The following is a 16,545-nucleotide window of genomic DNA, read 5'->3' as shown; positions in this document are numbered from 1 at the left end:
TGATTATGCCTGCTGTGGTCAGTGCATGGCTTCTCTTAAAAACCTGAGTGTATGAAGAACTAAGAACATTTTCAAATGGAAGTTTTGTTGGTTGTGAATCGTTTATATAATTTTTCTTCTGCCATCGGAAGCAAGGAGCTAAACATAATTTTGTTTGTCCATTTTTTCTGTGGCTTTCAAACACAGCTATGAATCGAAGAGAAGCAGTTTCACAGTCTGAGAATCATAGCTGTGCATGTAACGTATATAATTCAACTAAGCAGGCAGTGATTGTGTGTGCGTAGAAGCCCCCCCCCCTGTACTCACAGTGAAACGTTACTTAGTTAGTTTAGTCTTTATTATCCCCATGGGGTAATATGCCCTGCAGTACAGTGTACAGTAAATGACAATAAATAACAATAAATAAATACCCACAAAAGCAGATAAACATTAAAAAAACTTTTAAAAAAAATAAATAAATAAAAATAACTATAACTTCTACATTCCCATCCTTTTAAAAAGGTCTTGTAGGGTGATGTTTATGTCTTTAGTGTTATGTGTGCTGAAACCGATGCAGGGTTGCCATTTTCACATTTACATCAAATCCTCCTATTTGATGCTGCATCGCACCTCTTTTAGTTTTCACTCTTCGTATGGGTAATGGCAACCCTCTCTGGCTCTCTAGCCGAAAAGGGGCCTCTCCTAATGCAGACCCTGCGTGGTTCCAGCTCCGGCTGATTGGCTCGGCTGTTCATTATACATAAAGCAACGAGCCGTGATCAGTGGAATTATGTAGTGCTTGTATGTGTGCATTTCTGAGCAACTCTTTGATGTGCTGTGGTATGTTGGAACACTGGAAACCTCTCGTTTTGTTGGCTGTTTCTTTTCGATAAGAGTCTAATTCTGAACCTGAGGAGATACAGCTGTGCTTGTGCTATTATTGTTGCTGTTGTTATTATTATTATTATTATTGTTGTTGTTGTTGTTATTATTGTATACACTTGTTGGCTTGCCACATCCTCATTTCCCTAAGGCCTATTCCATGTAATTTGAGAGAGAGCAACTTGCTTATTCATAGATGGACAGGCTATTTTCTTTAAAATTATTTCCTTTGGAAAGACGTCCCTGTGGGTACCTGTTCTGTGGGTACATGCTCAGGGTGCACCTGACCTGTAGGTACCTGCTCTGTGTGTACCTGATCTGTCGGTACCTGTTCTGTTTGTACCTGTTCTGTGGGTACCTGTTCTGTAGTTAATTTGTAGTAGTGACGGCCATTTTAATTAATATTAGCACTCCTTAACTTCTTGAATGCAGCTGCTGTGTTGTTGGTAATGTGGGTGAAGGCCGGTTACATTGGTCATGAGCAGCTGAAGCAAACAAACATGACTGTAATGGAACAAACATGTGTTCAGGATCATCTACAGTGCATCTACAGACTGGAGCATATTTTCCTGCTAAATCTTGCCAGCAACATCTAAGTAGCTGACCATACAACAGAACAGGAATGCAAAAAGTGGGATATATATAAATTGAAATATTGTTAGACCCTTTCTTGCATGGAAAAGAATGGTTTTAGAGTGAAGTGTGAATTACTGAAAGTGTAAATTTAGTGTAGTATTCAGACAGCGATAGATAGCAGTCCATGGACTTAATAGGGATTACCTCAGCAGTGTAGTAAGCCTTCTGAAGCTTATCTTAGTCTTTACCTGCTAGGCCTGTGAGTCCAAAGTAGGTTACCCATAATGCTGTGTTAATTATTAAAGAAATTTAAGTGTTGATTCACGCACAAGATAAAGATTCATACTTATTACTTACCCAATTTATAAGAGTTAATTAATGCTATTTCATTTTTATGTGAAGTGTGTCATTTCTAAACGAGTTCTAGAGGTTTGGTATGGTGTGTCATAGATATTCAATTGGCAGTCTACTAAATGGACGCACGTCTGATTGGACAAAATGTTTATGCCACTTTACACAAGAGATATGATTTCCTAATGACCAATACCAAATCCTCCTGTAGGGGGCAGAATAATGACTTTGTTGCTTTAAGGAAAAAATAACACATTTTAACTGTTAGCTGAATAAAGTAGGCACAATATTACAGTATTTTTTATTTGATTGTTTATGTATTTATATTTAAATTATTTTGATAACACATTATTTTGAATTGATTTAAGTGAAAGTCTCTGAAAAATCAGTAATTTTATGCTGGATGTGGAATGTTGTGTTTCTTGGTCTTTTTTTGTAATAGTTGTAAATTAAATATTGAAATTGATGTTCTCTCCGGAAATAGGGCATTCACGGCATGCAAGATTGATTTGATTTTACACCCGAGATTTTAAAACATTTGAGAGCTTAGAATTACCAGGCTGCATCCGTATAGTTTTACGATATCAAGCTTTTGAATTTCAAAGCCCTCATGACGTAGCATTGTTGCGCAATGTTGGTATGTTTGTTCAGACTGTTTAAATACGTAATTTCAGGTGTTGATATCGTGTTGTATTTTAGAAGGACAGGACACGAACATGTGCTGTTTTAAGTCATTTTTGGGAAAAAGTGTCAGACCTGTAGCTCTCAAATCCTGGAAAGTCACCTTACCTGACCCCGCCGCCCTTTATTCATTTTCAAACAGCTTCCGTGTCGGTTTATCACCATGGATACGTGTGCAGTCTACAGCTGTTGCTCTTGGCCATGTGAAAAATTTCAGTTCAAATAAATGTTTGGTCTGAAAACCTAGAGGTTGCTGGATCTCCAGGGCTGGGCAGCCCTGCTCTGGCTATTTGAATGAGGTGTGCTCTGTTAGGGTTGGAGTGAAGATCTACAGGAGGGTAGATCTCCAGGAGGGTTGGGCAGCCTTGCTCTAGCCGAATGGTTAAGAGCAGAAGTTGGCATGAAATCCCGAAACGGATCAGCCCTCATTACACACTGCTGGGGAAGGGGAACCAGGTCCACCCCGGGACACTTTTGAATCCTTGATTCTCTGGGTCCTGGATGCAGGCCTAATCCTGCTGGCCGTAGACAAGGGAGACAAATTAGGGATGGGCTTCTGCAGCTGTGACTAAGGATATTCGCTTTGGTGGTCTTTATTGGGCGAGGATAGAACTTCAGAGGACCCAGCATGTGCCAACTGTGTCAGACAGGGTGGAGAAACACAGGCTGGTGAGCCGAATGTAGAGCATCAAATGACTGTTAGACCAGGCTGGCAAGCCGATTGCAGAGCATAAAAATGACTGTTGGACCAGGCTGGCAAGCCAAATGCAGAGCATAAAAATGACTGTTGGACCAGGCTGGCAAGCCAAATGCAGAGCATAAAAATGACTGTTGGACCAGTCTGGCAAGCCAAATTCAGATAATAAAAATGACTGTTGGACCAGGCTGGCAAGCCAAATGCAGAGCATAAAAATGACTGTTGGACCAGTCTGGCAAGCCAAATGCAGAGCATAAAAATGACTGTTGGACCAGTCTGGCAAGCCAAATGCAGAGCATAAAAATGACTGTTGGACCAGTCTGGCAAGCCAAATGCAGAGCATAAAAATGACTGTTAGACCAGTCTGACGAGCCGAATGCAGAGCATAAAATGACTGTTAGACCAGACTGGCAAGCCAAATGCAGAGCATAAAAATGACTGTTGGACCAGTCTGGCAAGCCAAATGCAGAGCATAAAAATTACTGTTGGACCAGTCTGGCAAGCCAAATGCAGAGCATAAAAATGACTGTTGGACCAGTCTGACGAGCCGAATGCAGAGCATAAAATGACTGTTAGACCAGACTGGCAAGCCAAATGCAGAGCATAAAAATGACTGTTAGATTAGGCTGGCGAGCCGAATGCAGAGCATAAAATGACTGTTAGACCAGGCTGGCAAGCCAAATGCAGAGCATAAAAATGACTGTTAGACCAGTCTGGCGAGCCGAATGCAGAACATAAAATGACTGTTAGACCAGGCTGGCAAGCCAAATGCAGAGCATAAAAATGACTGTTAGACCAGTCTGGCGAGCCGAATGCAGAGCATAAAAATGACTGTTAGACCAGTCTGGCAAGCCGAATGGAGAGCATAAAATGACTGTTAGACCAAGCTGGCGAGCCAAATACAGAGAATAAAAATCAGTTTGACTAGGCTGGCGAGCCAAATGCAGAGCTTAAAAATGACTGTTAGACCAGGCTGGCGAGCTGAAAGCAGAGAATCAAATAACTGTTAGACAAGGATAACAAATACACTCGTCTGGCATTCATAATGGTGGGGGGAGGGGGGCGGCAATTGGAAATTCATTTTTTTTTGTAACACTGCAAATAGGGTAGCAGAAAGAAAAGGAAAAAAAGATTGCTAATTATTCCCCTCTTGTGAAAAGCTCCAGAGGCGGCAGCAGAAGCATCATTTTTTTCCCTCTCCGCCCCCCCCCCCACTCCCCCAACACCTCCCTCCTACCTCTCCTCTCTTCTTTTGATTTCTTTGATAATTGTGCAGACGGGGGGGGGGGGGCGTTGGCCGTGGATGGATTGTAATTTGCAGGACTCGCCGTATCTATTCATTCTTACTGTCCTTTCTTTGTCGTTGCTAAGATGCCTTTATGATGTTTATAATGAGGGTGAATTATTGTGGCGTTGTTCGTTTTTGGGGGGCGGGGTGAGGTGCAGCTGGCTGGCTACCCTGCCGCACAGTAGGAGCACTGATCTGGGACCTGTTTTGTCTTCTGGCTCAAAATGGAGGAGGTTAGGACAGCAGCAAACTGATCCTAGATCAGCACTCCTGCGCTAGGGTGCTGCTTTATGAATACAAGGCCCTGATCTAGGATCAGTTTTCCCTTACAGCTCAAAATGGAGGAGGTTAGAATAAGGTCAGGGGAAGCCTGATTCTAGAGCAGCGCTCCTGCTCTCCGTTTCTTTTTGATTACGGGCTCAGGTATAAATGAAACTCCTCCCGCAGCATTACTGTAACATCCGCACTGTAACTGTAACATCAATGTTACATTGACACGGTAACTGCAACATCAGTGTTACATTGACACGGTAACTGTAACATCAGTGTTACATTGACACGGTAACTGTAACATCAGTGTTACATTGACACGGTAACTGTAACATCAGTGTTACATTGACACGGTAACTGTAACATCAGTGTTACATTGACACGGTAACATCAGTGTTACATTGACACGGTAACTGTAACATCAGTGTTACATTGACACGGTAACTGCAACATCAGTGTTACATTGACATGGTAACTGTAACATAAATGTTACATTGAAACGGTAACTGTAACATAAATGTTACATTGACATGGTAACTGTAACATAAATGTTACATTGACACAGCAACTGTGCACATTAAGAACTGAAGAGTAGTGTTTATTTGAAATGCTATGAAAAACCTTTCTTGCTAGAAAAAACACCTGTGTTTATATTTGTGAAAAGATCACAAGAATTGTGCCTCCAGTAAGTAGCTCTTTCTGCGCTGTGTGTTTAAATTCGGGGAAAAATGACACACAAGTTCAGCAGCTTACCGAAACGATTCTGCAGCTCCAAAGGAACGGTCTCAACCGGGCGTATCTCTGTTGGAATTGTACAACCGTTCGAGCGCTCGCAGGAAACCCGTTTGGGGCGGCGGTCATAAAGCGGTGAGCCCTCTGTGCTGACGTGCACGCGCTCCTCCTCCTTGCCTTTGCAGAAAAGCATGCTGGACCAGATCCCCACCAAGTACAACCAGGCCGAGTCGACCAAGTTCCTCATCCTGACCGTGGTCTCCATCGTGTGCATCGTGGGCGTTCTGGTGGCCTCCACCGGGGTGTACTGCATGCGCCACCGCTCCCACCACAAGCTGAAGGAGAAGCTCACCCGATTGGGCACGGACACCGGCTCGGACGCCACGTCAACCTATCAGGTGAGAGGGACCCGCCCACCGCACCACTCCCCACGCCCTCTAAACTCTTATTGGGTAGGATTGGGAACTCTGCGCCTGGAGGGACGCAGTGTCTACCGGTTTGGCATGAGGCCTTCGGAAACAAATTGTGTGAACAGACTCTTTGGCAAATCGCCAACATCCAGAAGTGTTTCTTCACACAGAGAGTAGTCGCTGTGTGGAGTAGCCTGCCAGGTCATTCAGTAGAGGCAGAAACTCTGGGGATTTTGAAGACCAGGTTTGATATGGTGCTGGATACTATCTAGTCTGTAGGTAATCCGAGCGCTAGGTGCAATTTAGTGGGAGGAAAATGGCGAGCCCTCTAGGGCCAAATAGCCTGTTCTCATAGTTATGTTATGTTATGTTATATTTTATGTTATGTTATACTGTGTTATGTTTCATGTATTCTGTTTGAGATCCTCGCCTTGGTGGCACCGAATTGTAGTTCATTGAAATGCTTTGTTGTTATTGTTGCTGATGTTGTTGTTGCTGTTGTAATTATGTGAATAATTATATGGATGTGAATAATTTTTTGTCTCATCTCAGTTGATGCACTTTATTGGCCTTGTGGGTGTAATAGAAATTTGTCCATTTTTCTTGGGATGTTAAAGTCCAGGCCTGACTTAGTGAAGGGATCATTTCTATTGGTCAGTGACATGCTTATATGGGCTGAATGGTCTGTTCTTATCATTATATATTCTTATATTATTAAAACCGGTGGTGTATGCTTTAGATACTGTACATGAATATTATTCTGATATAGTGCAGATCAATGTTTTAGCATTGTTTTCAGAAGAGCTTGCATCTAAATTATCTTTTTTTACCATGCAGTTTAATAAAAGCACTGATATGTTACGGTGATTTATTAAGTGCACCTTTAACAGTTTTGTAAAAAGGTATTTAATTTCCAACAAATAGATTAGTCAGTTACTGTCTGGCTGGCTTAATTAATGCTCTTGCAAAGACTGGGTGAGAGTGCTAATGAAAGTTTAATTAAATGTGTTCCTTTTACACCAGGAAATAGTTTCCCTGCCTGACCTTCTCCTCTATCCGTTTTACACAGAGAGAGCTGTTCGGGGGATATTGATTGTGTAATCAGTTCAGCTCTTCACTACAGAATTTTAAATTAAATGTGTTTTTTTTTTTTGTAAGTGTGCCATTTCCATTTTCTGCTTTTAGTTCACTGAATTCCAAAATGGCTTCATTGTTTCATATTTTTTAATTTGTGTGTGTATGTGTGTGCGCGAGCAGTGTGCCTGTGTTTGTGCGTGTGTGTTATTATTCTGCTTATACGTATGCTAACTCATTTAAATATTATCTTTGAAGTAAACCAGTATTGTTCTAAATGATCTGAAGCATTTTCTACATAAGAACTGGGAAACCTTGGAGCCGAGTGCAATCACAAGGAGCAGCTTGCTGTCTGACAACCGTAGAACAGGCACGCACGAACACACGCACGCACGCACGCACGCACGCACGCACACACGCATGCATGCACATGCACTTACACGCCACAGCCCAGTAACTTTTGTACCCCGCCACCCCGTCTCGTCCTGCCCTGCCCCCCCCACCATACCCTGCCCCCCTCCGCCTTGTCCCACCCTGGTTATTTTATTATTATTATTATTATCCGCCATGGAGGTTATGTAAGGACATCTGTCCATCCATTTATCTGACAAATCCAGAAAAGTAAATGGCCAGATGGCTATGAAATGTTGCTGTGCGTGTTCTTGTTCCTGAGAGGAAGAAACGTGTTGATTTTGGTGACCCCATTCCTGTTGCGCCACCTTTCCTCTAGCGCCACCATCAGGCCAAACATGTCTCATTAAGTGATGCCTGGATTGCCAAGGTTGGATTGCTGTGCGCATTCATGTGAGGGGGGGACTGCAGTACCTCTGGCGGACGTCTGCTCTCTGCACTGAGTGCATTCTTCTAGTTATTACCGCTGTTGTCCAAATTTGCTATTGTCCCAGTATATGATCCAGAATATTCCATTAATTTTTTTACAGTCCCTACAGTGTTTGTTTTCGGGGGTCTCTGAACTAGGCTCTGAGTGGGGGTTTGAGCTGAGCTGGCAGACTGGGGAGCCTGTTTTTATGGATGAATATGACCAGACGGCGCTACGTGCTCTGCTCCGCCTGGTCCTGGGGTCCTTGTAAGGCCTCTGAGTGATTGCCGCGGCGGCGGCGGCTATGAGAGTTTAATAGCCAAGCGCGTCTCCGAGATTTTTTTACTATTTACAATTTCCCCTCCTCCGAGTCTGCTGGGACTCAGGACTGTCTTCTTGGGCCGTTGTTAAAATTCGACAGATTGCCTCAGACGGGCTCTCGGTGTCTCCGTTCCGCAGCGTTATCGATATCGTCGGCACGCCGATGTTTTCGGCTGTGGGTGGAGAGAGAAAGGAGAGAGGCGTTGTGGGTGGAGAGAGAAAGGAGAGAGGCGTTGTGGGTGGAGAGAGAAAGGAGAGAGGCGTCCTCTGCTCAGATAAAGCCGGACGCCATCAATAGAGATGGGATTGCTGTTTTCAAACAATGAATCTTTTTTATATTTTTTTCTTTTGTTTTTTTTTTTTTTTACTTGAGGGAAACGACTGGCTTGGTAGATAAAGCATACGGAGAATATAATCCGAATGGCAAGGTCCTTTTTCCATGGACCAAGGAGGAGAGCTGCTGATGTATTGAAATATATATATATTATATAAATGTAGTTATTTATATAAAAGACAAACGTACGTTCCGTTGTTAAATGTTTATAAATGTCATTTTCACTGTAGATAAAAGGGATAGATTTCACTGTAGATACACTGTAGAAAAGGTATAGAATCCATCTGAAGAGATACCGTATGTCATATAAAGCATGATTAGTGTAAATAATGCAATTTACACCCTTTAAAATATCTCTGTTCATGACAAAGTATAAAAGTGAACGCGCTCCTTTACATCTACTATTAGGCTTTGACCAAAAGACATATTTCTATATTAATCTTCCACTTGAATAACACGCTTCTCATCCAACTTTATAAATCAGGAAGCACATATTCTGCATTAAATATCAGTAAAGGAATGATGTATGGAATGTACAGCGATGGGCATTGATTGATCGTATATATGAAGCATCAAGATGACCATCTTCTTGGGTCTTGTGTGTTCCCAGAACACTATAAAATGTATTCTAACACCAGTGTAGGGTACAGGGTGTTATGGCTGTTGAACGAACACATAGAGGAAGGCAATTATTTTTGTTTCTAAGTTGTTGGCATTTGCTCCTGTGAGATAAAGCGATTTACTGGACTGGAGACGGCACGATCACGTCCGCTCTGGGCCTGCTTCTCACCTCAGAGTAGAGCTTCTGTTTCTGTGCAGTTGGAATTCCGCAGTGAAACCTTCACTGTTTTACTGATTTGTTGGTCGTGCTTCATACATTTTTGTATCTTAATCTATTGGCTTAAAATTGATTAACTCATATTTCATTGTTTTTGACATTATGATAAAAAACATATATGGCATGAAATAGATACTGGTTGGTAAAGATTGTTTGCAATATTATACACAATAAAATTGTATTGAAGGACTGTACATGGACATACAAGTGCGTGTGGAAGATTAGATCTGAGGTTTGCTGTGTGTGGTGTTATTTTCTCCTCATTGTTAAGTCACAGCAGTAAAACTGCTCAGTGCTGTGATGCGGGAGGTCTCACTTCCTTATATGGTCATCATTTCCAGGCCCTTTTTCTGTTACTGATTTAATGTGTGCACTGTATGCTCGAAACTGTTTAGTATTCTTCACAACCATGTGGGTGTGTGTGTGCGCGTGCGCGCGTGTGTGTGTGTGTGCGTGCGTGTGTGTGTGTGTACATGGGTGTGTGTGTGCGTGCGCGCGCGTGTGTGTACATGGGTGTGTGCGTGCGTGTGTGTGTGTGTGTGTGTGTACACGGGTGTGTGCGTGCATGTGTGTGTGTGTGTATGTGTACATGGGTGTGTGTCTGTTCCCCACAGCTTTTCCCGCTGCATGTTTTAATGGCTGTTAAATTTGTGGATGTAAATGCGAATGTCCTGTTGGGTAAACAGTGTGTCCTGTAGTGCTCCAGTAAAATGCACAGTAAAACACAGTGAGGCACATTCTACACAAACTGTGTTTATGTACAGGAAGCATGCAAATGTACTCGTTCTATCAAAGTAAATTTAACGGCAGCCATTTTTGGTTTGTGTTGGTGGGTTTTTTTTTGTTTTTGTTTTTTTTTGCTGTGTGTTAGCGGTAGTTTTTTTTGCTGTGTTCATAGCGGTAGTGGTTTATGCGCTCTGTGTCGCCCCCTGCAGGAGCTGTGTCGCCAGCGCATGGCGGTGCGGACGGCGGAGAGGGCGGAGCCTGTGCCCATGCACTCGTCCCGCATTAACAGCGTCTCCTCCCAGTTCAGCGACGGGCCGCTCCCCAGCCCCTCGGTCCGGAGCAGCACCTCCTCCTGGAGCGAGGAGCCCGCCCACTCCAACATGGACATCTCCACCGGTCACATGATCCTGGTACGCAGCCCCGCCTGCAGAGACTCCCGCCAATCAGCTCACCCGCCAATCAACTCACCCACCAATAAGCTCGAACACCGCCATTCAACTCACCCGCCAATCAGCTCAGACACCTGCCTTCAACTCACCCGCCAATCAACTCACCCGCCAATCAGCTCAGACACCCGCCAATCAACTCACCCACCAATCAACTCAAACACCCGCCAATCAACTCACCCACCAATCAGCTCAGACACCTGCCTTCAACTCACCCACCAATCAGCTCAAACACCCGCCAATCAACTCAAACACCCGCCATCAACTCAAACACCCGCCATCAACTCAAACACCCGCCAATCAACTCATCTGCCAGTCAACTCTAGCACCCACCTTCAACTCATTGCTCTCTCTCTCTGTCTCGTCTCACTCTCTCTATCTCGCTGTCTCTCCCTCTCTCTCTGCATCTCTCTCTCTGTGTCTCTCTATTCCCACCTAATACTGAGCAACTCCCTCACTCATTCTTTTTATCACGTCTCTTATCTCTCTATCCCTTTCTCTTATCTCTCTATCTCTCCTTCTTTCTTCATTTCTCCTTCTCTCCATCTGTTTCTTGTGTGTCACAGCTCTCTCATCCATCTCTCCTCCACCCTTCAATCCATTTGACTCTCTGTTCCTGTTACACCTCTCTGTCATTCCCTCTCTGCTTCCAGGAGTCAGACCTGTCTGTCACAGTCTGTCTGTTTTCCGAGCATTACACTTCTCTCAGTCAGTCTCTCTCTCTCTCTCTGAGTTATCCTCTTTGACAGTGTGTAGCGCAGTGTTTCCTTCTGTCATCGCACACACCCCCCACTCTCACTTTCTGTGGCCACTGTCTTCCTTAACTCTTTAAGGTGTGAGGTCACAAATATGTGATTAGAACGTTCTTAACTGAACATTCTAATGCTGATGTCACAGTCACTACTGGTAACTGAAAGCAGCGGAGTTCTCTGGTACTCTGCAAAGGGTTAAGCCAGAGGAACAATGTGGCATGTATTGACCTTTCTATGATGAAATACCCCCCACCTTTCTTTTTGTTGTCAGTTGATAATTTCACATTTATTCTGTTGGGGTTTTTGGAACTGTCTGACTTTACAGTGTGACAAGCCACATGAAAAATCATCTGCTACTTTCTCCTCCTCTTGTTTTATTAAACCTGAGACAAGCTTAAGGGTAAAAAATATATGAAGTGTTTTTGAGACCTTGGTTATGCAGATTTGAACTCTTAGTTTTTTGGAAAAAGAAGGAATTCTGTAAGGAAAGGGATGAAGGCACATTAAGTCAGTTATTTTACACTGTAACACTGCTGTTGGGTCAGAGGCGGATACCTCTGCTCCTGGAGAGCCAGCGTGTATGCACTTTATTTTTTTGTAATGTGTTACCCTGGGGCAATTAGCCAATGAGATGTATGTGCTTCGGTACTGGCGCTAGCTCACTCGTACAGTCAGACCACAGCAGGACACTCCATGGGGGGAAGCAAAGACAGTCTTCATCTTCATCAGCTTCAATGTAACAAAACTCTCATCTCACATAAATTATTGGGTTAAATACATAATGTAGACCAGAAGTTGGCATGACGTGCAGAAAGAGATATGGCCATTTCCCCAGTCCTGTAATAGACTGCTATAATAGCCCATTTGTGGGTTAATGATGAGTTATATCTGGGTTGGTGTAATGTTTTTTTTATTTTTATTTTTATTTTTTTTAAACACTCTGCTGGCTTTCTTCCGCCACAGATGTGCGTGCTTTGATGTATCCCAAAGCAAAGTTCAAAGATTACATTGCAAGACAACCAGAAGAAAAAAAACCAACAGCTCGCTTGTTTCTCGAGCCAAATCTCAATGTAATTCTGTCGATTTTTTTTTTTCTCTCGAAGCCAAATCCCACGAGCCAGTCTGGTTCACACATCGCGTGCCAACAGCATTAGCGATAACGCTCCGCTGTTGTCCTCGGGCTTAGTGCGCTGGTGGATGCTGGCTCGCGCCCCGGCCGTCGACCGCTTTTGAGCGGGATTGTGAGTGCGGGAGCGCGCGTTATGGTAGACAGGCGTTCATCCTTTAAAGCGAGACTCCCACATAATGAACGAGGTTCATGGAGGAAAAAAAAATTGAAAATAAGAAAAATTCTCCGATATAAAGACTGAGTTTCTGGAGGTGATGTTTTCACCCATTGAGTAAGAAAGCAGGGTGTTGAGTCCGTACTACTACACTGGTAAATGGAAATCCCGACCGAGCAGCAATAGCCAAGTTGGCGCTACTGTAACCTAAATCATGCGATGTTCGTACGAAGTCTCTCTTCCTGTGTCGAAATCGTTCACCTCTTCGGCTGGCTTTACATTCTGAGTATTTAAATGCTATATCAGGACACTCCGTCTCGTGATGGTAAAAAAAAATCGTATGTTTTACCAATAGTTTATGTTTATTATCAGTTATACAGCGATGGCGATGATACGTGCTTAAATTTTATATGCATTTGTTGTTGAGAACAAAAACAAGCCAGGAAAGGGATTGTAAATTATCTGATCGGTGCACAGCTGGTAATTTCCTTCTCCCCGTAACTCGGCCATCCTAATAACATTTGTTACTTCGTTGTTTCCGTTCAAAAAAACAAAAAGCCTTCCGTTTCTAGCTGATAACACATGCGTTATATTACCGTTTCAGAACCATGGACAGCATGGCCAGAACCCACAAATTCATTAAATGAACACAATGGTAAATGAATCCAATATCATAAACGTTATCTGCTTGTCTTCTCGTTTATAATAAACAAGTACGTTATTTTACGTTATTATATACGAATTGCATTTTTTTTCTTGTATTTTATTTGACATTTATTTAACCACGTGTGTCGACTGAGAACTGAATTCTCTTTGCGGTCTGTTTTTACAACCTGGGGATTCAGAGTGGGTAGAGAATGCAAGAAGCTGAATGTGGGAAGGGTGATTTAGATGACCAGAGTTGGTAGACTGGTTCTTGTGGGAATTGGACCCAGATATCAGGGTTAACACCTGTACTCTTTGCAAAAAGCATATTTAATGAGCAGTTAGGAAGTTAGACTCTCTCCCATTGCGTGGATATGTGTGACTGTATGTATGGAAGGGTGGACATTTGAGGCATTGAACATGGAGTCCACACTTCTTGACAACCGTATTTCATACAGTTGTCACTCGAGGTTCAGGTTTTGCTCTAGAACTTTAGCCCCCTTGCAAGAGAAACAGCCGTGGATGCATTGCAGCCAGAATCACGATGGAAATTGCTTCCAAAATGGACAGATGAAAACTCTGAGAATGCGCTTATCTGTTAATGTTGAAACCAGCCAAGGGATAGCACAGCCAAACCTGGGGGAAGAGATTACATTTATTTGGTGAGGGGACATAGCTGAACAGTCAGTGCAGCTGTAATGGGGAGGTTGGGGAGGTTGGGGGGGGTGGGAGGTTAAATTTCTTAACTGTATATTGGGGGTAACTCACAGCTATATACTATATAAAATTATTGAAAATAAAAATGTAAGTCTTTGAAGAGTAGGGCTTTTAGAATGTTTTTTTTTCCCCAAAAAAATTCTAAGTCAGTGTTCTAGAACTCCACTGCACCAGCAATGCTTGTTACGTCCGCATTAGAATGTTCATTTCTCAGAACATTCTAATCACATTCTAATTTGTGACCTCTTGCGCCTTAACGGGGGAATAATTCTGAGTGATAAGTGATTACTCCCAGGTAATAGCAGTAAGGGTTTCTCCATCCCCAGTCCCTGACCTGGCATAAAAAGAAAGAAGTATCCAACGTTCTTATCTGTCTTAATGAATCGGCTTCAGACTCATTCTGCTGGTGTCAGAGTCTTAATTCCGCGTTCGGCCCTGCGTTGTGAATGGGCTCGCATTAAGAGGATTAACCCCGTGTCTGAATAAACCGCATTATCTTGTCTTTTGTGGCCAGGCGAGCGGGTGCAGATTATACTGTGCGGAGTCTGTGGAGATTAAGGTCCTCACCGGCTGCTGTGGGTTTGTATGAAACACAGAGCCAGTGGTGCGTGGCATTTACCCTGCATACGTGAGCCAGATGAGAAGAGCTGTGCTGTTTAATTATTCTGATAGGCTGTTGTCTTAAAGCTGTTTTTTTTTTTTTTTTTTTTGGGGGGGTAATCCTGTTGCCTCTTCATCGAGCTCTCCTGTAGTTTTTTTTTAATTTTTAATCCAGACTATGTTTAGGTGAGTGTGGTGTGGAAAAAACTGTAAAAGTCATAACTCAGGAGGACCGTGCTCTTTTTATTTATTTATTTATTTTATTTTTTTGGGCTTGTTCAGCTTTATTAGACAGTACAGTGAAGAGAGACAGGAAGAACAGGGGAAGAGAGAGGGAGAGACGTGCGACAAAGGGTCGCGCGGTCGGGACTCGAACCGCCGACGTCGCGGCTCGCAATGAGCGTGTGGTTAGCGCTCTACGGGCTACGCCACGAGACACCCCCGGACCGTGCTCTTTAACCTTGCACCGTGTGGAGACCTGGAACCTCTTTTGAGTACCGCAGGCCTCCAAAATGGCACCCCTCACACGTCCCGCGCCCTGATGTGTCCTTGTCTTCTGTCGCATAGTGTCCTTTTTTTATTTTACTGAGCACCTTCAGCAGCTTTAACCTGGGGGGGGGGGTCGGGGGAGGGGGGGATTAGTAAGTGTTTGCCTGATACGGAGAGTTCTCAGCACCTCCTGATTGGATTGCCATAATCCCTTTACTCATTACAAAACCCCATTACTTTGGCATTAGCGAAGGGGTGGGGGGAGGGGGGCAGGGGGGAGGATGAGGTGGTAAGGTGGTGCAGTTTGGGGTGGGGGGGTTTATAGACCAGAATGAAGCCACAGTTACGAAGTCTCCCACTCCCCACCCAAACCCACATACGAATGTCACCGATCATTGGGATCAGGATCCTCCGGCCCTACAAAAATACTTATTTCTTTTATTGAGCCAATTTTGGGATATTCAGGGACGGCGTGTAATTTAATAAGTGTTCGTTTGCTGGCTGCTAAATCCGGTCAGGATTAAGGCTGCAAGTTGATAAGTACTGCTGCGTGACAACCGAGCCTCGGTTGAGGAGCCCACATCCACTCGCCTGAGATCCCTCCTTCAGGACTGGAGTTTGAGATCCCTCCTCCAGGACTGGAGTTAGAGATCCCTGCTCCGGGACTGGAGTTAGAGATCCTTGCTTCAGGACTGGAATTTGAGTTCCCTGCTTTAGGACTGGAGTTTGAGATCCCTGCTCCAGGACTGGAGTTTGAGATCCCTGCTCCAGGACTGGAGTTAGAGATCCTTGCTTCGGGACTGGAATTTGAGTTCCCTGCTTTAGGACTGGAGTTTGAGATCCCTGCTCCGGGACTGGAGTTTGAGATCCCTGCTCCGGGACTGGAGTTTGAGATCCCTGCTCCAGGACTGGAGTTTGAGATCCCTGCTCCGGGACTGGAGTTTGAGATCCAAGCTGCTCTAGGACTGGAGTTAGAGATCCCTGCTCTGGGACTGGAGTTAGAGATCCCTGCTCTAGGACTGGAGTTTGAGATCCCTGCTCTAGGACTGGAGTTAGAGATCCCTGCTCTGGGGCTGGAGTTTGAGATCCCTGCCTTAGAGGGAGCCATTGGCTGGCCCATACGGTTATTTCCTGCCCAGCTCTCGGGCAGTAGTGTGGCTCTCTTTTTGCTGACCCCAGTAGAATAGGGTGGGCAGTGGGGGCTTAAGCACAGGGTGGCCGGGGATAAACACCTATTTATAACCCGACACGCTGCAGGAGATGAGCAGCGCTATTTCTAGATACTTATCTCAGGCCTGAAACCAGGAGCCATATTAATAAAGTGACTCAGAGTTGGCATGCTTATCTAGGATCAGGCAGCCCCCGTCCATATCCTGACCGTATCCATTATGAAATAAGAAGCCAGACTGATCCTAGATCAGCTCTTATGCACTTTATGAAGGCAGCCCAGGCGTGCCTGGTGCAGGTTGTAGATTAGTGGCCCATGTGCCGCTGTTTTATCAGCTGTCTGCTGCTCCACACTTCCAGACGGTTGCAGCATTTCCAGTGTCTGTTTTATTTAATCCTGTAGGCCTTAAATCTGTGAAACACTGCCTGTTGGCTTTAATCCACATCTGCTAGCTCTTTTATCACAC

The 16,545-nt window shown here is 44.1% G+C and overlaps 1 protein-coding gene across 2 annotated transcripts in view; it reads left to right on the top strand.

Moving 5' to 3' along the window:
- LOC135260509 (receptor-type tyrosine-protein phosphatase N2-like) overlaps window positions 1-16,545 on the top strand; it is a 135,603-nt gene that overhangs the window by 94,918 nt on the left and 24,140 nt on the right. For both annotated transcript variants that reach the window (XM_064345774.1, XM_064345773.1), the window contains exons 13-14: window positions 5,642-5,854; window positions 10,189-10,389. In XM_064345774.1, coding sequence (XP_064201844.1) covers window positions 5,642-5,854; window positions 10,189-10,389 — 414 coding nt within the window. The remainder of the gene's footprint in view (window positions 1-5,641; window positions 5,855-10,188; window positions 10,390-16,545) is intronic.

The sequence above is a fragment of the Anguilla rostrata genome, chromosome 8 (genome assembly GCF_018555375.3).
Source record: "Anguilla rostrata isolate EN2019 chromosome 8, ASM1855537v3, whole genome shotgun sequence".
In the NCBI taxonomy this organism is placed as follows: domain Eukaryota; kingdom Metazoa; phylum Chordata; class Actinopteri; order Anguilliformes; family Anguillidae; genus Anguilla; species Anguilla rostrata.
The sequence above is the reverse complement of the archived record's forward strand: the minus strand, read 5'-3'. Positions and strand labels throughout refer to the sequence as shown.